The 27,876-nt window shown below is 42.6% G+C and overlaps 1 protein-coding gene across 6 annotated transcripts in view; it reads left to right on the top strand.

Annotated features, from left to right (window-relative positions):
• Positions 1-27,876, top strand: part of LOC126237244 (lactosylceramide 4-alpha-galactosyltransferase-like) — a 244,967-nt gene that overhangs the window by 148,092 nt on the left and 68,999 nt on the right. For all 6 annotated transcript variants that reach the window (XR_007545056.1, XM_049947156.1, XM_049947154.1 and 3 more), the window contains exon 3: positions 17,267-17,586. Coding sequence is in view for 5 of the 6 variants with exons in the window: in XM_049947156.1 (XP_049803113.1) it covers positions 17,267-17,586 (320 nt within the window). In the remaining variant the exon portion in view is untranslated. The remainder of the gene's footprint in view (positions 1-17,266; positions 17,587-27,876) is intronic.

Genomic DNA, 27,876 nt, shown 5'->3' on the forward strand with positions numbered 1-27,876 from the left:
GACCGGGGAGAAACTAGGCGCGCCTGAGAACCGTCGAAGCCGACTCCAAACTTCCGAGGAGGGAGTGAAGGTGTTAAATGAGCTAATACAGAATTTCCAGCTTGCCTTCTTGCTATCGCGGATGACACGACGGCATCGCGCACGGAACTGCTTATAGCGGATACAGTTGGCCAAAGTAGGATGGTGGCGGAAAACGCGAAGAGCACGTCGCCGCTCACGTATTGCGTCACGGCATGCCTCGTTCCACCAAGGAACTGGGGGGCGCCGGGGCAATTCGGAGGTGCGTGGTATTGAACGTTCCGCAGCTGTAAGAATAACGTCGGTAATATGTGTGACCTCATCGTCGACGCTGCGAAAGTGTCACTAGAGACGAAAAAAGTGTCCAATCGGCTTGGGCAAACTTCCAGCGTCGCAGGCGCATATATGGCAGTTGAGGCTGTAGTATAAGGACACATGGAAAGTGGTCACTCGAGTGTGTATCATCAAGGGCGAACCATTCGAAGCGCCGAGCTAGCGGAACGGTACCGACCGCAAGGTCCAAATAAGATAAATTTGTCGTGGAGGCAGACAAAAATGTGGGGACCCCAGTGTTGAGGCAAACTAGATCCGCTTGGTGGAAGACGTCTAGCAATAGTGAGCCATGTGGACAAGGATGTGGAGATCCCCAAAGTGGGTGGTGGGCATTGAAGTCCCCAACCAGCAAATAGGGGGGTGGAAGCTGGCCAAGAAGATGAAGGAGATCAGCTCATGCCATTGGTGTGGACGATGGAATGTATACAGTACAAAGAGAGAACGTGTATCCAGAAAGGGAAAGACGGATGGCGACAGCTTGGAAGGAAGTGTGTAAGTGGACTGGGTGATAATGGAGAGTATCATGGAGAAGAATCATGAGTCTTCCATGGGCTGGAGTGCCTTCAACAGAGGGGAGATCATATCGGACAGACTGAAAATGAGGGAGAACCAAGCGGTCATGGGGATGCAGCTTTGTTTCCTGAAGACAGAAGATGACCGGCGAGTAGGATCGTAAGAGGATCGACAATTCATCCCGATTGACTCGAATGCCGCGGATATTCCAGTGGATAATGGACATAGGGTGAACAGAAAATGGAGGAATGTGACCAAAGTTGCTGTCAACTCAACGACCGCTCAGAGCTTGCGACCGACAGCATGGAATGGCATTCAGCCGAAGGCAGAAGATCCTGATCCATAGGTTGTTCAGGAGCAGCCCCTGCCACCAGCGATCGGCAGGTTGATCGGCAGCCAGCAGTGCGCCTCGGCGACACAGAAGACGGCCGAGGGCGATTTCCGCCAGGTGGTGCTGTAAATGGGACACGCCTTGGCGGAGAAGGAGATGAACTGGGTTTCTTTGTAGCCTTCTTGGAAATATAATGTTTAGAAGAAGGAGGAACCGATGGTTGTGAAGTTGGGGTACGTAAAAAATCTTCACGAGTATGCTCTTTTTTCGAAGTCTTGGTGTCTGACTTTTGGGCTCGAGATTTAGCAGAACCCAATGAAGGGTGAGCCATAGAGTGGGCAGGCGAAAGTGGTGAGGTTGAACAGGCGATCTTTGCGCTGGCCGATCTGACGACCGTGGCACTAAAGGAGAGGTCGGAAGTATGCATGGCCGCCTCCTTTGTTGGCTGAGGAGAAGCAAGGACAGTGCTGTATTTTCCTGTCTGAGGCACGGTGGGCTGTCGACTGGCGAATAATTTTCGAGCAGCAAAGGTCGACACCTTTTCCTTCACTCTGATTTCCTGGATGAGCTTTTCGTCCTTAAAAACGGGGCAATCACGAGAGGAAGCAGTGTGGTCACCCATACAGTTGATTCAGTGAGGGGATGGAGGTGGACAAGCACCCTCATGGGCATCCTTGCCACACGTAACTCATTTGGCCGGATTTGAACAGGACTGGGTGGTGTGATTGAACCGCTGACACCGATAGCAATGCGTAGGGTTTGGGACGTAAGGGCGAACGGAAATTATCTCATAGCCTGCTTTGATTTTCGATGGGAGTTTGTCAAATGTCAAGAAGACAGTGCGGGTTGGAATGATGTTCGTGTCAACCCTTCTCGTAACTATGAACAGCCATTACGCCCTGGTCAGACAGGTAGTGCTGAATTTCTTCCTCAGACAATCCATCGAGGGAGCGTGAATAAACGACTCCACGCGAGGAATTTAAAGTGCGGTGCGCTTCAACCCGGACAGGGAAGGTGTGGAGCAGTGAAGTACGCAGCAATTTTTGTGCCTGGAGGGCACTGACTTTCTAACAACAAGGTGCCATTCCGTAATCTGGAACAAGACTTCACAGGACCTGCAATTGCGTCGACACCTTTCTCAATAATGAAAGGGTTGACCGTGGAGAAGTCGTGACCTTCGTCAGACCGAGAAACAACAAGGAACTGTGGCAATGATGGAAGAACTGTCAGTGGCTGAGACTCAGTGAACTTACGCTTGTGAGCAGACATAGTGGAAGGTGAGGAAACCATTGCGGAACAATCCCCCATGATTACCGGCGTCTCCGATGGCGCGCTCCTCCCTTGTGGGGGCCCTCTCTGAGGGCACTCCCGCCTTAGGTGATTGATCACACCTCAGGTCACACCTCCCGACAAACGGACGGAGGGACCAATCGGCACTTTCGGAAGTTATCAGCTCGGGTAATCACCCCTCCCTGGGCGTGGCTGTTACCAGAGGGTACGTACGTGTCCTACCTGTCTACATGGGGCGGGGAATTACGCGTTACCCCGTCACCGGCTACGCACAAAAATGCGTGGGTTGGCCTTCAGACACGCACAGGGAGGAAGAAAGGGAAAGAAAAGAAGAGGGGTCTCAAACGCCGCAGCGGAGATAAGGGTACAGAGAAGAGGTAAGGAAAAGAGAAGGACAAAGGAAGGATGAAGACATACAAGCAGAGAAGGCGAAGAATGCTGTACATATACGAGCGTCCGTCTCCGGACGTAGGCACAAACCATACTCCCAGAGGGGGAGAAAGGGAAGGAAAGAGCCAGTGGTTAGGGGAGGAGGGGCGACGATGGGGGAAAGAGAAGGATGCGGAAAAGGAAGGTATGCAGCCCGGAAAGGAAGGAGGGCCACATTAGCTCGGGAGCCCATGCTCGCTACGCACATATCCACAAAAGAGTTGTGGACCCCCTGGGGGGTTGTTTACGGCTGTCAGTGCATTCGCACTGAGCGCTCGATCAGCTGTAGGTACGCGTGACGTAGGAAGTAATTGTTTGCGGTCAACGACTGCCTTGTGCGCCACGCAGACTTGACTGTTGCTTTGAGTATGTGCCGCCGCCGGAACACGGCGCGGTATCCTTGTACTCGCCGTGTGTGTACGTATAACTGTTAGTTTTTCAAAAGTATTACATTCCACGAAAATTTTAACGTTCGATATATGATGTATACCCTTAGAACGCTGAGATTTAAGAGTTTCTACTTCGATAGTGTTGTCATGAATAATTTTGCGAACGCTATATGGACCGTTATAAAGCAGAAAAAATTTGCGACACAAGCCTTTTCCTTTGTGAGACAAACGATGAGACTTAACACCTTTTGCCCACCTGACAAGGTTTTTAAACGACCAGGACGTTTAGCTGATTTCTCTCTTCTAGCAGCCGCAGATGCAATATTTTGCAGAGGCAGGTTGACAATTTCAGTATGCCGCAGTTTCCGTGCAGGCGGGAAAGGAACTATTTAAGAAATGCGATTTGTTGGTGCTTTATTTTTTAATATCAATATAGGCGGTAAAGAAGTTGAATCATTAGGGAGTTCATTCAGAATGTTTTGAAAAATATGAAGATACTGATCCCACGTTCTGTGATTCTGATGACAATAAAGTCGACACAATTTATTGATTTCCTTCATCCATCTCTCTGAAGCGTTAGATTGAGGGTGAAAAAGTGAAATGAAAATTGGTTTAATCTTACGACGGCGTAGAGTACGAAGCCTAATTTTAGAGCAAAACTGTGATCCATTATCTGATATAACCTTATCAACATGACCAACTTCTTTAAGAAAATGTTTGATGAAAGCATTAGATACTGAACGAGCTGTTGCTTTGCGTAAAGGTGTAAAACATATATATTTTGATGTCAATTCCACTCCTACCAAAATGTACGCAAAACCATTAGTAGAACGAACCACTGGACCGAACAAATCGACTGCAGCCACCATGTCCTTTAATTTCGCTGGAATGATAGGAAACAACGGTGCTCTGTGAGAAACAGTTGGCGGCTTAGCCATTTGACATAATTTGCATTTGACAAGAACAGATCGAATACGTTTTTCCATATTACTGAAGCAGCAATTTTCTCGCAATTTATGAAAGCATTTTCTGTGAGCAAAGTGTGCATAACTGAAATGTATATACCAAATCAATTTATTAACCCACTCATCAGGAATACAAACTAACCCAACAGAGTTGTCGACCGATTTTCGTTTAGAAAGAATATCATTGCGAACTAAATAATTTTGTCTAATCGCTACGCTTTCCTTTCTCCTCCACTTCTCCTTAATGTCCTTCCAGATTGGATCCTTATTTTGCTCCTTAGCGATGGCCTGGAGCGAAGACTAAATAAAATTTTCAAACGCAACACCTTGAATATACATCAAACAATAATTGTTTTCTTTGCAGTCCTGTTCAGCACTTTGTTTCAAACCCACAGGTGCACGTGATAAAGCATCAGCAATAATATTTGAAGAACCCTGTATGTAAACAATACTAAAATCAAATTCCTGTAGATACAGCGCCTATCGTGACAATCTTCCATGTGCTAATTTTGTTGACATAAGAAATTCCAGAGCTCGATGATCGGTGCAAACCTTAGTATGTCTGCCAAACAAAAAGGTCTTAAATTTTGTGAAAGCCCAAACAACAGCCAAGGCTTCAAGTTCCGTAATCGAATAATTCTTTTCTGATTTAGAGAGAACACGACTTCCAAATGCAATAGTCTTCTGTACTACAACGCCGTTTTCTTCTATCTCTTGAAATAAATGTGCACCTAGGCCTTTGTATGATGAGTCCGTCGCCAAACAAAAATCTTTAGATAAATCCGTATGTGAAAGAAGTGGAGCAGCAACTAAAGCATCACGAAGTTGTTCAAATTCTGATTGAGCTTCCTCATCCCAACACCAATTAGAATTCTTTCCAGATAGTTCACATAAACGAGGTGTGGCCAAATTGTCCAATCAAACAAAGCGTCTAAGAAAATTACAGACACCAAGGAAACTACGAACATCACGTTTTGTACTAGGAACAGCATAATTACGAATAGCGTCTAGTTTCTCTGGATCAGGAAGAATACCTTCTGTAGAAATAATATGACCAAGAAATTTCACCTGAGAACAACCAAATTCAGATTTTTCCAAGTTCACTGTAATGCCAACTCTTGCAAAAATACTTAATAATGAATACAAAATTTTGTTGTGCTCACTCCAAGAAAGTTTAGCAATAAGAATATCGTCAACATATGAAGTAATATTGTCACGAAGATAACCAGGTAAAATTTTGTTTAAACTACGAATGAATGCTGCTGAAGATACAGTAAGTCCAAACGGTAATGTCCGAAATTGGTAACAGTTACCAAAGGCTACAAAGGCAGTGTATTTTCTACAATCAGGGTGGAGAACTATTTGCCAAAAACTTGCGCACATATCAATCGTGGATAAAACTTTAATTCCATGGAAATGTTGAAGTTCATCTAAATTTTGTGGGCGGTCAGTTTCAGGAATGATGATATTATTTACCTGTCTGGAATCCAGAACCAACCGAATTGACCCATCCTTTTTAAGAACGACGTGTAATGGGTTGGTATAAGGACTGACTGCTGGCTCAATAATGCCTTGATCTAACATGTATTGAAGTTCACTCTTAACCTTGTCTCTGTAAGCCAAAGGAATAGCGTACGTTTTTCCTCGAAATGGTGTATGTTCTTTTACTTTAAATAAATACTGTAAGCCTTGTATAGTTCCTGTGTGATGACTAAATACTGTAGCATGTGAAGTCAAAATTTGGTGCAATTCTTCTCTTGCAACGTCATCTGGCACTTCAGCTTTCTTAACCTTTTCGTTAATTAATTCTCCGCTATTAATTATATCATCCATCGCGTCTCTGTATCTATTATCGTTGTCATGAATGAACACATTGTCGTCATAATGCTCAGCGAAAACATCAGAAGTAAGATACCTTAAACATTTTGTGTCATTCAGATTTTGTTAAACACTCGAAAAATTTCAAACATTTCGGCATTCCGGCAACAGTCAAATTCACACTTCCTTCTTTAAAGTTTAAAATTGCCTTATGTGTGTTAAGAAACTCCATACCTAATATTATTTGTGTACTGAGTAGTGGAACAATAATAAAATTAGCAGAAAATTCGCATCCTTTACAAATGAAATTTAGGTTGGTCTGTTGTTTGACTTCCACACTTTTTCCAAAAATTGCTCCTCGAATTGTAGTTTTAGAAACAGGTAACTCATGACAAGCAATAGTTCTTACACATATACGAAAAACTGATTCACTAATAACATTCAATGGGCTCCCAGAATCTAAAACCGCAGTGAACTTATTCTTACCCACACATACTTCAATAACAGGATGTAAAAATGCGTTTACATTATTTTCCTTTTCGTCTAGCAAAATGTCTCATGTCTTCCAGGCGTACGTAGTGTAAAGTCGTAGTGTCATTACTTTCTGAACCGTCTATATGGCTGCCAGAAGCCGAAGCTACAAGTCATTGGCGATTGTTTGCGTCACGTCTTTGATTATTCGCGTCATTTCGCGGATCAATTTCTACGATTTGCACTTGTCTCTCGGAATTTCTGTCACGCGGAGGATGCCAATTAGGTCCCTCCTGTCTGTTAGATGTAAATTCTTGATTGTGTCTGTTATTAAAATTTCTATTTTCCTGTCTATCTGCATGACTACTTCTTGTGCAATTTTGACTGTCACTTCTGAAACTGTTATATCTACTACCCTGGTTATTTCTGTAGTAAGAAATCCTATTATTGTATGAATAATTTCTGTCTTGATGATACCGATTACTGTTTCCGTATGATTGTTCATTCCGGTTGGAATTTCCGTTATTATAATTGTCTGTGTAATTTCTGTTAGACCGTCTGTTATTATCATAAGGCTGGTATCTATTATCCTGTCTGTTTCGTCTGTCATTCTCAAAATTACCCATATAACGTCCGTTCCGATCATTATCCCTTCTCTCTGAAAATTATTTTGATTACCGTTACTGAAAAAATTACAAGAAGTCCCGTTACCGTTGTCATACTCAAGTTCTTGTAGCAAAGTCTTAAAAGTCCCAATGTCGCCTTTACATCTTCCGGCTAAAGCAATTTGTCTTATGGATTGTGGCAGCTTAGTTAAACAATTGCGAATTAATTCAGTCGGGCTATAAGGGCTGGAAAGGAACTGATTCTTTCGAATCATGTCTTCAAAGTATTCTGCTGGCGTGCGGAACTCCGACTGTTTAAAATTACGCTGCATAATAAGACTATGACTCTGTCTTGTGTGTTTTCGGACCAATATACCGATAGAAATGCATGATAAAAATCATTTACATTACTACAATCTCTAATAAGTGCACGCATGCGCGTTGCCGGTTCGTTTTCTAAATATCCACACATAAATTCCAGTTTGTGACTTAGTGGCCAGTTTGGTGGAAGTGCGTACATAAATTGATCTAACCAAGAACATGGATGTATGTCATTCTTAGAATTGCGAAAGATCTTAAATTTCCGAACGGTTAAAAAGTGTTTATAGTCAAAGTTTTCGCCTCGTGGCGACAAAGACCTACCGCGTCTGTCCCAGTCCGAATATCGATTATTGTCGCGCTTATTATGAAAACAACTGATCTGTGATAGCTTTTCGGCGACAGTTCAACATTTCACACAACAATGCCGTTCCTAATGCAAACACAATTCGGTCCTGGGTTCGGCAGTTGGAGGAAACTGGTAGCACACTAGGAATAGATACACATGGCCGACGTAGATCCATCAGAACGCCAAAAATTTGTAGCGGGCGAGAACAGTTCAACAATCTCTGCAACCTTCTACTCGACGACATGCTGTTGCATTGGGGATTTCAGACCGCAGTTTGAGGAAGATTCTGCAGTGCGATTTGAAGTTTCATCCTTTCAAAATAATGATTGCTCAAGAATTACGCCCAGAAGACTACGCCAACCGTCAAAATCTGCGTGAGCAAATGCTTGCTCAGATCCCTCCGAATGCATCTTCCTTCAGTAGTGACTAGGCACATTTTCATCTTAATGGGTGCGTGAACAAGCAAAACTTTCACTACTGGGCTGAAAATAACCCCCCAATTATTCACGAAAGACCGCAACCTTCTCTTAAAGTGACAGTGTGGTGTGCCATATCACAATTTGGTGTGGTAGGCTCTTACTTTTTCGATTAGGAAAGAGTGACAGTGAATTCCACACGTTATGTTTCAGTTTTGCAAAATTTTCTGCAACCCAAAATGGACTAGATTGTTGAAGAACATGGACTTGGAGACTTGAGGTTCCAACATGATGGAGCTACTGCTCACACATCTCTAATTTCTCTTGATGTTTTGAGAGAAATGTTTCCAGGGCGCCTCGTCTCTGAGTGGTGATGTCATGTGGCCTGCACGGTCACCAGATTTGAGCATTTGTGACTACTTTTTTGAAGGGGTAGCTGAAGGAAAAGGTTTTCAAAAGCTGCCCTCACACCCTACCAGAGTTAAAAGAGCGGGTTATTGGTAAAGTGAATGCCATACCCCGCAATACGCGTGCAAGAGCTGCTCGAAACTTCAGGGATCGTCTAATACAATGTATTGATGTTAACGGCGCCATCTTGAATTTACTTTCTATTTCTTCTTAAACCTGCTTAATCGGTTCTGCCGTACCCTGTAGCTTGTTATGCATTTGTGGCCAACAGCAAAAGTTCGTCTGTAATACGGAACAAGTGTGCCTTATGGCTGTACAGTTAGGTGCTATATAAAATTGCTGTACTGTTTCGTGCTAGATAAAATATTCAATCTTGAATTTAAACCACGTTCACTCGTTTTTACCATATCACTTGTTAAAATATGTCCAGAAAGAGAAGATTTTATTTCTACCTAAGCGCTACCATGAGACAAAGTATAGGGCGTACATAAAGTCCCGGAATTCTTTCAATTATTTATTGCACAAGAACTAAACATTGTACAGATCTCATTCAATTGCATCTCTAAGAGAGACTCAAAGTTCTTTTTACAAACATTCGATATGCTAACCATAAGTGACCCGGCAGACGTCAATACGGTAATCTAATTCTTGCCATACCCGTCCCAGCATGGCATCGTCGACTGTGGCAGTCGCTTCCCGTATTCTCACCTGGAGCTCTGCTACATCACATGATATAGGCGGTACATACACCAAATGTCTAATGTGTTCCCACAGAAAAAAAGTCACACGGAGTGAGATGTGGTGATAGGGGAGGCCATTTCATGAAACAGCTGTCACCTTCTGTAGCACGGCAGATCCAAGTTCGCGCGCCTGGCGCTCTCTTGTTGCATCTCGTAAATGAAACAAATTATTATCTTAAAAACCCGCTGCTATCTGTGATTCTAAATTTCTTGTACTGTCTTTTCCTACGATTTCGCCTTCAATTTGTTTGACTTGCTTTCGTAATGCCTCAAATTCCCTTTTAACGCGTTCATTAAATTTTCCCTGATTTTCAACATGTTTATTTATGCTCTGGTACTCTTCTGTTTCTGCAAATGGCAATGAAACTGCATCATCTGAATCTCTGTCCCCATGCGAACTAAGATTTGTCAATTTATCTGAAATCTCAACTCTTTCCGGTAAGTCACCTATTTTTTCTTTCTGTTTATTTACGTCTTCCGTAAGTGTCGCGACTCGGGTTTCAGTATTGACACATTTAGTAGTTAACTGTTCATATTGTTGTGTTAGGTTATTTATTCTGTCATTTGGTACGGATTCCTCGATTCTCTCAAATATTTCTTCCTTATCGTGTGCACGTTGTAAATTTAACTCTGAAAATTTTTGTACTATCACGCGATCTCTTTCTTCCTGTTATCTATCCTGTTCCTTTTGTCTAATTTCTATTGAAATTAATCTATTATTGTGAGCATTCAAAATCGGTTGTACTTCTCTAATTTCTTTCTTTAATTCATCTTTCATATTTTTGAAACGTCCCTATTCGTGAGTCTAACCGTGTTTCCATTGTTTCCATCTCTGTTTTAATTGTTCCTATTTGTGAGTCTAACCGTGTTGCCAAAGTTCCCATCTCTGTTTTTAATTCAGATCCTAACTGTTTCCATTGTTCCCATCCGTGATCCCAAATTTAATATAGCACCCATCAACTGCTCCATATAAACTGGTTCGAAATTCTTTTCGCCCCTAACATTTCCCGCAAAACCAGCTTCCTTCGTCATAGCTGTAAAGCTATCTGTGTTCGAAACTATTCCAGAATCTTCTGTCGATAATCTCGTATTCTGAAAATTCTTTAATTGTGAAAAGTTTTGAACTGGTTCTGGACTATTTTCCCTGCTTATTAATTTGTTTTCTACTTCATTATTCATCATACTGTTCTCCTGTGTTGGCGAGTTCGCCATGTTAATTTCGTCATTCTCACTATCCATCATTTTTGCCTTTTTCATCGATCGCGTAATCATTTACAAACACACAATATGACACTATCACTAACAATACCATTCACACGAAATTCTTCCCTCAAACACGATTAACGAACAATTGAAATCTTCATAATTGCACAAAATTGTCAAACGCCTATACAAGACATCCAAAATTAAATTCTGCAAAAGTACCATTAGAAGAAAGACAAGATAACTACAAATATTCATTACCAAATCTACACATGCAATATAGACTACAATTACTAAACTACAAATTACTACAACAATACTACTGTCTGCTATTTTTACTATCAAAAGAATTCCAAGGGACGATACGAAGCAGCGGTCGCCACGTGCATGGGGGCTTAATTAAATATAATGCAAATATTTTTAATATTAGTAGCTGAATGTCCGGCTACGAAGTCTCGTAACCAGTTGGCCCTGAGTAGTACTAGTACGCAAAATGACTGCATAGAATAACAACAAAGAATGAAAGGAAATTTCCGTTAATACAATTAATTAATTAAGTCCCCAGCAACTATGAAAGCTACGAAACAAGGGACAAATGTAACTGTTCTGTGTGTGGAAGTGTTATTCAACGTACACATATGGCACGGTTCTTCCTCAATAAGACAAGATATTTTAAATTACATTTATAGTGAATTAATTAAATAAAACTGAAATACTATAATTGCACATAGAAACCCGAATTACAGTCTAATACATGAACACAAGCCAGATGCTTTGTTGACTGAACCTGTGACCAAGAGGCATTGTTAGTTAGGAATTTAAAAAAAAAATGTTTTTTACCTTCATATATATTGACTAAAAATACACTCTGATCATTACAACATCCCCCTTTGAACAACATCTGCTGTCTAGCCCATGAAAACGACTGCACACGACATGGCCTCAAATAGTACAGCTATCAACATCCTCTCAGCAACACTAACCACCACAACTTCTGAACAAGCACTGCCAGTGGAGGCGGTGGAATAAAACTCTTTGGCGGAATCTCTGGCGCTGTGACTCAGTGTAGCCACCTTTCAAGGTTCCTATCTTCTTGGGATTCAAATAGAGTGGACATTTTATCAATGGTTCATATTCTGATGACTAATGACATGATACCCGTTGCAATTGCTCCATGGCACCTGTGAGTAGTCTCACGGTCGTTACTATAAGAACACGCAGGCAGTGATATCCGCTCACTGCAGTCAGAGCCAAGGTGATTTCTCTCTGTTTATGGCGAAGCGTCTGCTGCCGTGTCCACGCTCAGCCAACATAAACAAATCGCGGCGGCATTGGGCACCGCTAATCGCTGCACTTATCGCGAGCCTCGACAACAAGAGCGCACTCTCTCTGCTAACGATACTATGGAGTTAATACATCTTACTTAACGTAACGTAATATGCAGGTTGTGGGTTGGGTAAAAGTTCACTTTGTAACTTCCCATCGCATTAAAATTCTTTACAGTCACATTTGATGCAGTATTTATTGTGGGTTGTCTCTCTAATGTTAACAGTATTGATTCAGATTGTGCGTGAACACGAAAACACACACACACACACACAGTCATTGATTCCAGTGAGGGTGACAACTACTGTGTGTTGAACAACACATGCACCAGTCAATTCCTCAGTTGGCGTCGAGAGGATGAGATTTTTCAATTACCTTGCATTGCAAGAATTGTAAGGGGGAGACTGAAAGTAAATGAACTTGTATCTAAAGAGCTGCGACAAAGCAAAGCTTGACCGACTATCAGATAATTGTCCACATGGGTTTTGTGGACAAGTATACTTTTAGTAACCAACCCACCCACGATCATTACGTAAGATTTCTCGAAGGGGCATTGATTTCATTAAGTTGTCGACAGTGTAGCGTGATGGTTTACTTCCCACCATACGTTTTCTATATTCGTCCAAAGGTCGCATGCATTTGTAGGTCCACATGGCAATGACCCTGTTACCTCTGCCCACATATTCTCTATCTGGTTGATGTTCGGTGATCGTGGAACAAACGGCAACAGCTTTATCCTCTCTTGGCCCTGAAACCAATCTCGCACTGCTCTGCTATGATGGATGGGGCTCTGCTCCTGTAAATAAACTGTTATCGCGTTCGTTCATATATTTATATTTAACTAACATATTAGTAATAAGCACATTGTATTATTATTTTACACAGTGTTTAAAAATTCAGGCGCTGTCATAAATAAGTGATCTAGATTCAACCGTCCGATTAAGAATGTGGTTTACCCAGTCTATCAAATAATGAGAGTCGCATTCGGATATCCACATTAAGCCTGACTGGCTGAATCCGATTAGAACGATCTGGTATCGAAATGAAATTACAGAAATCGGATAATTTGAACGTCTGTATTGCAACAATGCTGCGCACATAAATTCCTATGATAGAGTAACAGGTAGCAACTGCCTAAGAAAAAGTGAGAAATATGTCTACTAGCAGCAATGTAACGTAATTATAACCCATATTTATGTGATGGAAATACTGAATCGAACAATGCACATCTATTTCAGTGGTGGGAAGATGCACCATATCGTATTTGCTGATGACATAATGACAATATTAATAATAATAATAAAACTTCCGTGGTGCCGATAGGGGAACTCTCCCCCATACGGGTGGTACCGAAGAAATTAAATACTTGGGGTGGACCAAATACTAACACAATCCTTAACAGCTACTCAGTCCGTTGAACCAAAAATCCACGCACGTCTGACTGAAAATCACCGCTACTCTGGCCACCGTCTGTTAGCTCAATGAGCTCGGCTGAAAATATTTGCTTCCAAAGGCTTCAACACCCTCTGGTCCTGTCTGGTCCTGGTATCACCCAAGCCAAACCAACGAAACTCAAGCAAACATGAACTGTGCAAGCAAAGTCAACTTTACCCCAGGTGGTACACAACCCGGCTGTCGACAGGCGGCAGTTGGATTTTCGGATTCTGGGGAGTCCAGGTTAGCACGGCAGAGAATATCGAAGATCTCTGGTAAATTTCCCTACAAGCAGAAAACATGCATTTGAAAACTAAACATCGGTACATTGATCCACGCACGAAAACTAAATAATCTCACAAAAGAAATCGACGAACAAAAAATTCTCATCCTTGCTCTTCGCCGGCCACGGTGGCCGTGCGGTTCTAGGCACTTCAGTCCGAAACCGCGTGACTGCTACGGTCGCAGGTTCGAATCCTGCCTCGGGCATGGATGTGTGTGATGTCCTTAGGTTAGTTAGGTTTAAGTAGTTCTAAGTTCTAGGGGACTGATGACCTCAGATGTTGAGTCCTATAGTGCTCAGAGCCATTTGAACCATTTTTTGCTCTTCACGAACCACGACTAACTGACAGTGAAACCTTGCAACACGGAAACCATTGCATCTTCAAGAGCAAAATACAACAAAAGGTAGCGAAAGGCGTACCGATCTTCGCATTGCTTTTCTCGAACACAGATCTATCATCAACTCTGTCAAAGAAATCACACCCATCAACAATCGACTTATGACTATGCTCATTTCGGAGCCCCAGTAAAAAAATATACACTCATCAATGCACATGCCCCCAACAACAACTAAAATAAGAAAAACACCAAAAATGTCGAAAAATTCTGGAACATACTATGAGCAAAATTCACCAAGATGACGTGAAAATATTAATGGGAGACTTCAACTCTCTATTTGGGCAGAAAAAACCAGTAGAAAAATCATTGGTACAAATTCAACATACCGAAACGCTGAGACCAAAGGCACACTTCTGACTGACATTTGCCAACAATTCAGCTACAAAATGATGTCTTACCACTTTAGAAAAAAACAGTCCCCAGGTAACATGCTTGGCTACCAGGTGCAAGCTGCTGTCGTTCGCCTTTCTAGACTCGCTGAAAGCCAGATTTTTAATTCTTTTGTAGCTGAGCTACAAGCAGATACAAACTCAGTAAGGGAACCGTAAGATAACGCTCGAGCAAAATTCGGCATGCTACTTACAGTAACCCTTAGTGTCAGGGCGGAAACCTTACGGTACTGCCAATTTCATAATGCCACTTTTGTTTTCTGCCGACATATTTTTTGTTGTTGTGAATACATAATTTTATCTATGAAATGCCACGTTTTCATAATACTTGCAAATGATACAGGAAATGAAGTAAATACAGATCTCTTCGAAGTCAAAAGTCGGTAATATTCTACTAATTCGTGTTAAAATAGGCTCAATCGTCTTACAGACACATAATGATTTATTAAGATACATTGCCGTCGTGATGTTTCTGTAGTAAGCTGAATTTAATTTGTATTGGTACAGTGAATATTTTAAATGCATTTTACATTAGTTTACTAATCTCAACATTAATCATCAAAGAGAAATTAATCAGCAGCTGAATTTTCTTTAACGATATCTACAACCATCTGACTATGCTAAAGTTGTTTGCTAATTCTACACCTGTAGAAAACCACTGGTTCTAACGATGTCATTAAACCAGTGTATTTTTAAGAGTATTTTCGTCTAGAAATGAATTGCCTTGACGGTTGATCGATCAAGAGCGGGAAAGGTAAAATTTTACGAATATATGACGAGAGGAACAAGTGCTTGAGAGAGGACTTCCCCATCAATACAAGTGTTTGAGAGACGATATTCCTATCAATCTCCTGGATAGTTTTGTTTCTCAAATCAACAGAGTGAATTATCATGCAGTAGCACAGGTGATGTAGTTTTGTTGCTCGATTTTCTTACACTGCGACCGAAAGGTGTCTCAGTTGTTGACACAAATTCCAGCTGTGTTGCACACACCCCTTGGGGCAGAATTCGTAGTCCAAAACACACTTATGGAACTATCAAATGTAAAATATTATGTTCACGCTACACTTCACTCTAGTCTTCGTCTTTTGGTGGGGGTCAGCCTTTCAATTCTCCTTAGGAAGTTAACGATAAAGGCATCATAACACGTCACCAGTAACAGTACTGCACAGGAATGCTCAATGAGCGACCTGATGACGTTCAGTAATAGTCACTCCGTTGATTTTTGTTGTTTAGAATTTAGAGCATTCAATACTCCTACACCAGATTTCTGAACTTTACCTGTTGAATGCAAATGTCGCATGATGGTAAAATGGTAAAATGTCACATATATCAGAAGTCGAGACTTCCTTAATGTGGAAAATCATTCATGCCAGAACGATCTTTGTTGAAACAAGACTATCTTTTGCTGGCGTATTTTTCCCAAAAGCACTCGCTCCAAACACAGTTCAAATCTTTCTAGCTGTCTCCTCTACATTCACCCCTCTGTTATACCAAAGTAAATGTTGTGTTACAGATGTTACACCTTTTTTCAGTTGTGACTCAATTTTACAATGCGTAACTGCAGTTCACGATTTTCAAGTATGCAGAGTCCAATGCTTAACTGCAAGATAATAACTACAACTTCAAATTCGAAAATGGCATTGATACATACACTGACAGCGTGGCGCCGCCTTCACATGGGCGGCGCCGGATTTCAGGCGGTGGGTGGCGTCTGGCCGGTGGTCGGTAGCCGCTGCAGCGCAAGGAAACGCTCGAGCGTAAGTTGTTATGATCGCGACGTAGCCACTAGATGTCCTGCGGAATTGTTTCAGGAATACTTGTCATTGCGGGTGGGTAGAATTTTAAGCGAATTGTCTTCGATGTTCAATCAGACTCATAACTTTAGACCGAAATGTGGTAAAAAAAAAAAAAAATTCGCTGGACGCGAACATGCGACTCTGAGTTTATAATGCACGACGATTAACGCAAGACCGCGGGCTCACTCCAGCCAGGTCAACTCGGAAGTAGACAAAACTTCCTCCTAACACTTCCGCGTCTTACAGTGTTGCCAGATTGTGCAGATGGCCGGACTTAGAGCTGTCAGGGGTCAGTTTTATTGGCCACCTTAAGTGAACGACTCGGACTTTGTGGCGGCCGGCCGGCGGTCAGTTTTTATGTCTAAGGCAGTACGTATTGCGAATACATAGAAAAATGGCTCTGAGCACTATGGGACTTAACTTCTGAGGTTATCAGTCCCCTAGAACTTAGAACTACTTAAACCTAACTAACCTAAGGACATCATACACATCCATGCCCGCGGCAGGATTCGAACCTGCGACCGTAGCGGTCGCGCGGTTCCAGACTGTAGCGCCTAGAACCGCTCGGCCACTCAGGCCGGCGGTGTAGCTTGCTTTCCAGGTTTCGAGAGGGTGCGTTTCTGGATCATGTATCGAATATATTGCTTCCCCCTACTTATACCTCCCGAGGAGATCACGAATGTAAAATTGGAGAGATTCGTGCGCGCACGGAGGCTTTTTTGTAGTCGTTCTTCTCGCGAACCATACGCGACTGGTACAGGAAAGGGAGGTAATGACAGTGGTACCTAAAATGCCCTTCGCCACATACCGTTGGGTGGCTTTAGGAGTATAAATGTATATGTAGATGTTGCATTACTTGTTGAATGCCGTCCGTATTATGCAGCCGGCCACGGTAAATTACTGTCAGTGTAAGGGTTTACATAAATTTTCTTTTTTCTTTTTCTATAGCCAGTCGGACGTTAATTTATGAATAGCCTTCGTATGTAGGTGAATCGCCTCAGGTCGATGTTTTTACAGAGGTGCTCGCGCTGTGCGTTTCAGGACGTGCCGTGGTCGGGGCTGCGCCCGCGGCAGGCGTGCGCCGTGGAGTCTGCGGTGCGCCACAACCCTGGACGACCCGTCTACGTGCTGCACACGTGTGAAGCACCCATCTGGGGGCTGTCACTGCCGGCCGGAGCCACAGCTGTCCACGTGACGCTGGAGGAGTTCCTACGCGACACGCCTCTCTACACAACACTCATAGAGTACGCCGCCCTCGCCAACAGCGCGTGGCCCGTCCACCACGCCTCTGACGTCATGCGAGTCATCGCACTCTGGAAGTACGGTGGACTCTACCTAGACCTGGACTTCGTCGTACTGAGGTGAGGAGGCGATTACATAGCTACAGAGGTTCGACAGAATAATATCTGCATTCATATCTTTGCCATCGATGGATGGAGGCTCTACGGTGGCAGAGACCATGGAATTGTAGGTTTCATAGCTAGGTCACAAGAGGCGGTATCTGTGCCATGCAATGCGGCCGCCCAGCGAAATTCAAGGATGGCAATGTAACCGGCTACAGAGCAGAATAACGTGAACTTCATCTGGCCGATATATCCTGGCTGATGGAGAACTTTCGTGAAACGGGGCGGAAACTCTGTCAAAAAACTGCTCGCTCTACAAATATCATCTGAAACCTGGGCAACAAAGGCGAGTATCAGTATCTCACACTAAGATGGCCCACATCACCATTGTGACTAATATGGTGAGATTATAATACAAGGTGTTCCAGGAGCAATGGTATGTACTCATGGATGTGAGAGGAACAATCATTCGAAGCTAAAACGATTAGTAAACATTGGCTCTAGAATGCGTAGCTTAACAAAACTCTACTACTGGAAGCTTTTTGCTTTCCACATTTTGTGAGCTGGTAGACCAATACAAGAAAAAGTTGTCTTGTAAGCATGAGCTCCAAATTGGATACCGTAAGAGCTCTTAACCACTTATTCAGTAGAAGTTGAACAAATGCTCCTAGCTCGTAAGGTAATCATTTTAGATAACATGTCTACTAGACCTTTTTGCTTCGAATGATCATTCCTGTCATATCCTGAATATTGACCATACCTCCTGGGATTTCCTGTGCGTAAGAAAGTTACGTTTTGCAGATAGCGATATTCAGACGCAATGTATAAACTGCCGTGTGATGAACATTGCTTTTGAGATGTCGCTGACAGTGTCGTTCGTTCACATTATTGTATGGCGCAGCCATGGAGCTACATGCAGCTACATGGAGGTCGTCTGTGAATAATGTCTGTAGCTTGAAGCAAACGGGTAACCAACTCTTCTGGAATGTGTTATGTCTCTTACACCAAACGCTTCATCTCCCCCCCCCCCCAAAAAAAAAAAAGAAATCCTTAGGATGTCAGCTACATCTCTAAAACAACAGTCATCAAACAGCTGTTTGAACACTATCTCTTAACATTACTGGTATCAAAACCTTCACGGACCTGCAATGCGGAAATGGCGCACTATATCGTTTTCACACATAAAATTAGCCCGCATCTCGTGGTCGTGCGGTAGCGTTCTCGCTTCCCACGCCCTGGTTCCCGGGTTCGATTCCCGGCGGGGTCAGGGATTTTCTCTGCCTCGTGATGGTTGGGTGTTGTGTGCTGTCCTTATGTTAGTTAGGTTTAAGTAGTTCTAAGTTCTAGGGGACTGATGACCATAGATGTTAAGTCCCATAGTGCTCAGAGCCATTTGAACCATTTTGAACATAAAATTAGTCCATCTCTTCTACACTCCCAAAAATTTCGTATACTCTGTGATGAACGTGTGGGGTTGCTATTCTGTTATCCTGAGCAACGGATTAATCTGAGATGTACCCTTTACCCTGTGGCTCCTGCAAGATGCAATGTCCACCCCCACACTACTACAGAAGTCAGACAGACGCTCCTAACGTTCTAAAGAGAAATGACTGAAAAACTTTCAGCAATAAATATCTTCTGCATTCGTCTGCTGTAAGGAAATGACACAAAAATTCACAAAATTTCTTACGTAACTAGTGGGATACTTGGGTACTGGAGTAGTGCTAGTTAGTGTAAGAAAAACATGAAACTAACGAAATTATTATTTATTTTGCTAAGACTCTGAGAAATCACAATGGCACTTTTAGTAATTAACTGAACACTTTATTTCCTGGTTCTTTTCGGAACGTGAAGTTACCTCTTAAGGATAGAATTCGCTAATGAAATTTCTATACAGAGTTTAAGATTGTTATTGACTTAGCAGAATGGCTGAGAGCCACGCCTACTCAACTTGAATAATTATCCGTTAGAATGTTGCTAGGTATGGGCGAGGCTGTCGCGTGTGAAATTCAGTGAAGTGTACTGTTGTGCAGGAAATATGGGGCTCGCAACAGCTGTAGCGCACAATACCGTAAGCTGCGATGACTGCTGTCTGCGCCACTCGTTGCTGACAAATAAGATAGCTCTCATTCTATCTGGATTGACCTTCGCCAATCAAACTCTCCCTATGCCTTGATGAAGTCAAGGACTCCTATTCGCCCCTAGTCTAACTACTGGCATGGTACACCGGACAGATAACCAGTCCACCGCAATGCCACTCAAAGTTCGCTCGCAGGCGTTTAACTATATCTCTGTCCGTTCACACCGCACAATATGTGTGTCGGCCAACACAGTGAACAGCGCTTAATCGCAAGGACTCAATTTAGAGTCGCACTTCGATTCGCTCTCGACAGAGGTGCTCTCCCAATGAAGTACTGAGGAGAGACTTGTTCCTCGCTCTTTGAGTACACATATGAGCGCGCCCGCTCTCGTTAGGTGTTCTCACTCCAAGAGCAACAACGGAACGGCCCCTATCCACACCAGACGTGAAGGGGTGTATCTTTCGGTCTCTTAAGTTATTCCTTCATCTCAAGGCGTCAGAAATATAGTCTGCCAATCAGCATTGCTCTTCTAAAACGGGAGAATGACGTTTCGTTTAAGGTGACCAATCCGGAAATCTGTAGTATCGGCGTTTGGGGTTTGCTGCCTCCCTGTGAAAATCTCTGAAACTGCGTGCTATGAGTAAAGAATGCGTAGGCTGGCCGCTCCCACACAATGTAGCGGAATTTGCTTTTAAGCCGAACATGGGGTCGTCCTTTCACTCGGGCAAACGCTGTCTGCTCTACGGGCGGTCACCGGCCGACGAAGATGGTTTGGGACCGGCATCCTGGTGTGCGGTTGCTTCTCCCGAACTAAAAGCTCCTGTGACCGTCGTGTCTGGAATGTGTGTGTGTACGCCAGCCTCGAGTATTTCAACCACGGTGCGCACTTGCGATTTATTAGTTATTTGCATATCGTTTACATGAATTCATACAACATTGGCTTTATCTTATCGAGTTTGGGTTCGAATGAAGCGCCTTGATGTCCGGAATATGATTGTGAGGGTGGAATATGTAAGCAATGAAGGTCAGCAGACCACGACGTCTTACAATACATAGTTTCCTTACGCCGTGCATACATGTATACAAAAAGGCTCTTGCATTCCAGAAATATTACCTTGCAGTAATGACGGCCATAATGAAGAATATTAAATAAAATACACAGGTACACTGAGGGAGAAAACAGTGTTTAAACTTCGTCATACTCTAGCAGTGATGAGCTTCCAGTAATGAACCTCGCAGTAGACTGATAGTCAACTCTTCGCAGAATAGTCATCTCTAGCAGATCATTGTTAGCTACGCTACCCTTCTCACCGCACTTGCCCTGGTTGTCGGGCAGTTTCAGATCCGAATCGTAACATTTTTGTATAAAGATTTTTTCTATTCCTTATATGATAAAGGGACAGTCAAGGACGCTAATTTTAATGGGTGCCACTTTAGCATCATTGAGCAATTTTTGTGATGTAATTTTAGTTAGGATTTTGAAGTATTCCAAAAATACAGAAAAATAAATAATTATTGTTCAATAGTAAACAATAAACTTTTAAGATTTTGTGTGTTCAGAATTTTACATTTACAACTACATTACATTTTTGTTTATCAGAAGATTATAGTTATATTAAAATACTACCTTCACTATGTTTTGTTTAATGCTACATTTTATGTGGGGCCATCAAAATTTTCCTCTTGTGTGTCACATGTTAAATTGTCAGTATCATAATAAATGCAAAGCACCAGTTTGCTTTTGTTCTACAATATTGTAGAACAAAAATAAACTGGTGCTTTTCATTTATTATAATGTTGTTCTACCAAGCCTCGGGCATGGATGTTTGTGATGTCCTTAGGTTAGTTAGGTTTAATTAGTTCTAAGTTCTAGGGGACTAATGACGTCAGAAGTTGAGTCCCATAGTGCTCAGAGCCATTTGAACCATTTTTTTGTTCTACCAAGAACCGGCAGAAGATTCTGTTAACGTGTCAATATCATCTTCAACATCACTTTCATCACTGCTGATGCAGTCTATGCTACCTCTGGTGGCTGTAAAAAATTTCATACGTGTCTCTGATTATGCACATTTACAGTATGTTGTGCAAGATGAATTATAAGATTTGCAACTGCAGTTACTTCTAGTTGAGGCTCTCCGTGAGCCATTTTCCACGGAGACATTGCACGAGACGACAACTGCTCTGCTGATTTCCAGTAAATGACTTGCAAATAAGATCGTTTTATGCGGTTTTGCAGGACTTTATCTGTTGATGGAAGTGATTTTAAATTAGAAAAGATTTCTCTTTTGGTTGTAAGCAGTTAGTGTCATAGTTTAGTCATTGATTCACATGGTCTATCATTACACAAAAGTGAAAAAAGTTGATATCCAACTGTCATTATTTGATGATGACCAATGTAAATTTCGCCTGTTGATCCAAGTCAAAATCTTCATGTACCTGCTACAAGGTTCATGCAACAGCCTTGCCTTTTCGAAATGAGTAAGAGACAAAATCACACGCTCTTAAACTGTGTACTGCAAGTATATTCTTACACTCGTCAGCCAGATTATTAGCACTTGCTTTAATGTCAACTGCCTGCCCATTAAATCTCTTCATAGTCGGAAAGTGGTGTAATATTAGCTTCCTCGTCAGCGAATAACGACTAACTGCTCCTGATTCACAAAATGTAGTTGATTATGTCAGTATTCGATGGAGCATAGAAAAATCAGTAAGCTGTTGCTTATTTTGGATACTGCTTAAAACAATATTCCGCGTAGGTAATGTTGATGTCTATGTCAGGAATATTTGTTTAACAGCACCAGCAGATAGGCGTCTTTCTCTGATGGCTCTAAGCACTATGACGTCTTTCTCATTCATGTTTTTTATAGATGGAGTCTCGTAATTATCAAAAACAATAAATGTGTCCTAATCTCCTTTCATAGCATTTGTCATGATGGAGTGGAGGAGAGACGCATTTCATACGATACATCAAAGCATTGCGATCAATGATCTTAACATCTGAGAATTAACTAATGAACTAGTGACAGCAAGTTCCTTTAGCAGAGCTATTATTGCTGTATTCATCAAATAATGACAGCGGAACTGCAGACAGTTCATATTTAAGAATGTCTAACAAATTGATATTCCGTTGTTGTGAGATAACTAATAAGCGAGCATATATCTTATCTGAATCATAAGTTTGTTTATTTTTTTCCAACTGTAATGGTTCAAATGGCTCTGAGCACCATGCGACTTAACTTCTGAGGTCATCAGTCGCCTAGAACTTAGAACTACTTAAACCTAACTAACCTAAAGACAACACACACATCCATGCCCGAGGCAGGATTCCTACCTGCGACCATAGCGGTCGCGCAGTTCCAGACTGTAGCGCCTAGAACCGCGCGGCTATCCCGGCCGGCTGGCTACTGTTCCTCTTGAAATTTCAAACATTAAGTCCACTGGCATGGCTACTTCATTACATGTTTACTGTGAAAGTAACCATTCACCTATTTGAATAAGAGACAACATAATCGCTACAAGAAACCCTTTCGCCTTCCCACAGCGAATGTAACTTTGTTCAGCAAACTGGTCAAGAAGTACAGAATTCCATAATCCGGTATTGTGTTGACACGAGTGTGCTTCTGTTCTTAGAAGAATTTTCATATCTTCTGGCAATGTTGCACTTCTAGTACATGAATTGTCATATACTGAGTATAATTCGAATGTCCGGCTGCAAAAATATATGGAAGCATACGTTTTAAGCAATGCATTTCCGACAACCAGTTTTCTCTTCTTTGCGATTTTATGAAAAGAAGGTTTATTATTACGGGGTAAGTAAGCATATTTATTCATAAACAACCGGTAGGATTATCTCTAATTATTTCCAACTTTCATTGAAGCCTGTCCATATTAGAATGATAAGTAGTGACGAAAGTACGAAGGAAAGCTGTCTCTACCATACGTAAACCTCTGCTTTTGGCCGTTCTTCGCCTGACAACATATTGGGAACACACAAAAGAAAAAAAAGTAACAACAGTCATAGGTCAATTATATATAATTTTCCGGGGGAATCTGAATCTGCAATAAAAAATAAAAGGTGTCATTTAACATTTTAAACTTCCCTACCTCCCACTCCCCTCCTAATGGGGGGAGGGGAGGGCGGGGAGAAGAAAATTGAAAATTGTTCTCGTCATTGTCTTACCCATTATGGGTCTAACATATTTTGTGATTCACTTTCTTCGATCGACTGCGTGGTCTTCGATGTATTTCAATATCTTCAGTAAAATTGAACAGTCCATATATTATATAAGACAAACTATATGACGTTATAAAAATTTATGCTCAAGAATGCCACGGTGGCACCCTTCAGAACATGAATTCTTCAGTGTCATTCGGAAAAGAAAAAACCTTTATGCCAAATGTTGCGGCGTCACTAATTTTTACATTGATCAAATAAATGGTTCAAATGGCTCTGAGCACTATGGGACTCAACTGCTGAGGTCATTAGTCCCCTAGAACTTAGAACTAGTTAAACCTAACTAACCTAAGGATATCACAAACATCCATGCCCAAGGCAGGATTCGAACCTGCGACCGTAGCGGTCTTGCGGTTCCAGACTGCAGCGCCTTTAACCGCACGGCCACTTCGGCCGGCTACATTGATCACTACCGGACTGTGGTCTCTGCTCATGACATCTCTCCTTCACATCCTGATATTTTGTGGACCTTAATTTTACAGTGTTTTATGTTGTATTAATCCTGTGATTGCATCTTGTTACAGGGTCTGAACTTCAGGAACTTGAAGCATCAGTTAATTCTTCTCGTGGATCGTAAATTCCCCCACATACAATGATTTAATTTGTATTAATTTCTGATGGCCAGTGAATACCATAACCGTAAAAGTATTTACTTACTGTAGTTTAAACTAAGTCCAGATTCAGGTCCACAGTGATTTACACACACATTCCTCCACAGCTAGAATTCAGGAAAATCAGGATGAGTGAAATGTCGACATCGACTGTATAGTGGTATTTATTTATTTATATTCTTTTGCCAAATCGCACGTTATTCACAGTGACTAATTTCTGCCTGGACTCCACTGTTATGATGACAGCGATTAAATTGTATGAGGCACAAATGGCGCCACAAGGCAGAGAATGACAACGTCGGCGAGCATCGCATGGTCCATTAGGTCTGATCGGTGAGTTACCTTCACTCGTTTCATGAAATTTTGGATAGTTCATTCACAGTCATTCCTACCACTGTTCGTAATGGCGCTAATGATCTCGCCGTTGAGCCCCCTTTACCTTTGGCAGGAAAATGCTTTGTTGGCTGGGCTACCTGTACACGACTCAGTACCCGCCCTGACAGCTCAACTTCCCCCAGTACCTCTCTTTTCTATATCTCAAATTTCATGTAGTTTCTGCTGCACACCTTGAGAGCCCGGGAGGAAAATAGCTTCGCCACAGCCTAGAGCATGTTTCCACAATGAATATACACTTTATAGTAGAACGTTCCAAGTTTTTAAAATAGGGGATACTTACTGGCAGATGTAAACCTGCAGGAGGTGGGTCATAAATCGTACGTGGATAGCACAGTCGGTAAGAGTCGGTAAGAACATTGTCCACGATAGACAAACAGTTAGGGTTCGAGTACCGGTCTGGCATACCTTTTTGACATACAGTATATGCGTCTGCGATCGACTATAGACAATGAATTACAACTATATGTGAATAAAAGTCGCGGACAAACTCAAACGTATTAAATAAAGCCCTCAATTAGATATACGACGTGCATTCAAGTTCTAAGGCCTCCGATTTTTTTTCTCCGGACTGGAAAGAGATAGAAACATGAGCATTGTTTTAAAATGAGGCCGCGTTCATTGTCAATACGTCCCAGAGACGGCAGCACTGTATGGCAGATGGAATTTTACCACCAGTGGCGAGAATGAGAACTGTTTTAAATACTTAAAATGGCGACGTTTTCCTTACTTGAACAGCGTGCAATCATTCGTTTTCTCAATTTGCGTGGTGTGAAACCAGTTGAAATTCATCGACATTTGAAGGAGACATGTGGTGATGGAGTTATGGATGTGTCGAAAGTGCGTTTGTGGGTGCGACAGTTTAATGAAGGCAGAACATCGTGTGACAACAAACCGAAACAACCTCGGGCTCGCACAAGCTGGTCTGACGACATGATCGAGAAAGTGGAGAGAATTGTTTTGGGGGATCGCCGAATGACTGTTGAACAGATCGCCTCCAGAGTTGGCATTTTTGTGGGTTCTGTGCACACAATGCTGCATGACGACCTGAAAATGCAAAAAGTGTCATCCAGGTGGGTGCCACGAATGCTGACGGACGACCACACGGCTGCCCGTGTGGCATGTTGCCAAGCAATGTTGACGCACAACGACAGCATGAATGGGACTTTCTTTTCATCGGTTGTGACAATGGATGAGACGTGGATGCCATTTTGCAATCCAGAAACAAAGCGCCAGTCAGCTCAATGGAAGCACACAGATTCACCGCCGCCAAAAACATTTCGGGTAACCGCCAGTGCTGAAAAAATGATGGTGTCCATGTTCTGGGACAGCGAGGGCGTAATCCTTACCCATTGCATTCCAAAGGGCACTACGGTAACAGGTGCATCCTACGAAAATGTTTTGAAGAACAAATTCCTTCCTGCACTGCAACAAAAACGTCCGGGAAGGGCTGCGCGTGTGCTGTTTCACCAAGACAACGCACCCGCACATCGAGCTAACGTTACGCAACAGTTTCTTTGTGATAACAACTTTGAAGTGATTCCTCATGCTCCCTACTCACCTGACCTGGCTCCCAGTGACTTTTGGCTTTTTCCAACAATGAAAGACACTATTCGTGGCCGCACATTCACCAGCCGTGCTGCTATTGCCTCAGGGATTTTCCAGTGGTCAAAACAGACTCCTAAAGAAGCCTTCACCGCTGCCATGGAATCATGGCGTCAGCGTTGTGAAAAATGTGTACGTCTGCGGGGCGATTACGTTGAGAAGTAAAGCCAGTTTCATCGATTTCAGGTGAGTAGTTAATTAGAAAAAAAATCGGAGGCCTTAGAACTTGAATGCACCTCGTACAAGTAGCTCTTTTCATCAGTCAGTGTGACAGAACTAAAATATATCTAAATTCATTTGGTGGTAATACATTTTCCGTCCGTCAGATAATACAGAAAATAAGAGAACTCAATTTATCAAGCAACCTGGCTCTCATAGATTTTGAAAAAAAGAGTGTGAGAGGGCAGACAGAGAGTCTGTGGGAAATATGGTAGAACGTGGATACCAAAATCACTTAATAAACAACACCAAGTGTTGGTATAATGGAATGTACACGTGACATACCCAGTAATACTAGGGAATTGTGCATTTTGTCGCCCTTTCTATTTCATGCACTGATGAGCCAAAACATTATGACCACCTGCTTAGTAGCTTCTTTGGCCGTCTATGGAACGAATTGCTTCACTGGTTCTGAGTTTCAGGGGGGGGGGGGGGGGTTGGGTTGGGTTGTTTGGGGGTAGAGACCAAACAGCGAGGTCATCGGTCTCAGTGGATTAGGGAAGGTCCGGGAAGGAAGCCGGCCGTGCTCTTTCAAAGGAACCATCCCGGCATTTGCCTGGAACGATTTAGGGAAATCACGGAAAACCTAAATCTGGATGGCCGGACGCGGGACTGAACCGTCGTACTTCCAAATGCGAGTCCAGTGCGCTAACGATGAGTTTCAGGGATCTGACGGTTATTTTGTAGTCTTGTGGAGGTATGTGGTATTAGGTATCTATGCAAAGGTCATGCATTTCGCGTAAATAACAGAGCGCTGATTTACGTAAGCGATGACAACGCCCGTTAGCGACTCAGATAGGTTCCATAATGTTTACATCAGGTGAATTAGGTCACCGAAACATCAACGTGAGTTCTCTTCTAATGCTCCTCAAACCATTGTAGAAAGGTTCGGGATCCGAGACACGGAAAAAATATTCAGCTGAAGGATGACAACGCCGTCGGGCAAGACATCAAGCAGGAAGGGATACAGGTGGTTCGTAGCTATGAGGGTGATTACTATCACAGGTCCCATACAAGCGCAGGAGAATGCCCCCCCCCCCCCCCCCATAGCATAATACTGCTCCCACCAGCCTGCGTCCGTGACGCGCTGCACATTTCGGGCCGCCGTTCACCTCGACGACGACGTTTGTGAAGACGACCATCGACCTAGTGTAGCAACATTATC

This window comes from Schistocerca nitens, chromosome 2 (genome assembly GCF_023898315.1).
Source record: "Schistocerca nitens isolate TAMUIC-IGC-003100 chromosome 2, iqSchNite1.1, whole genome shotgun sequence".
Classification (NCBI taxonomy): domain Eukaryota; kingdom Metazoa; phylum Arthropoda; class Insecta; order Orthoptera; family Acrididae; genus Schistocerca; species Schistocerca nitens.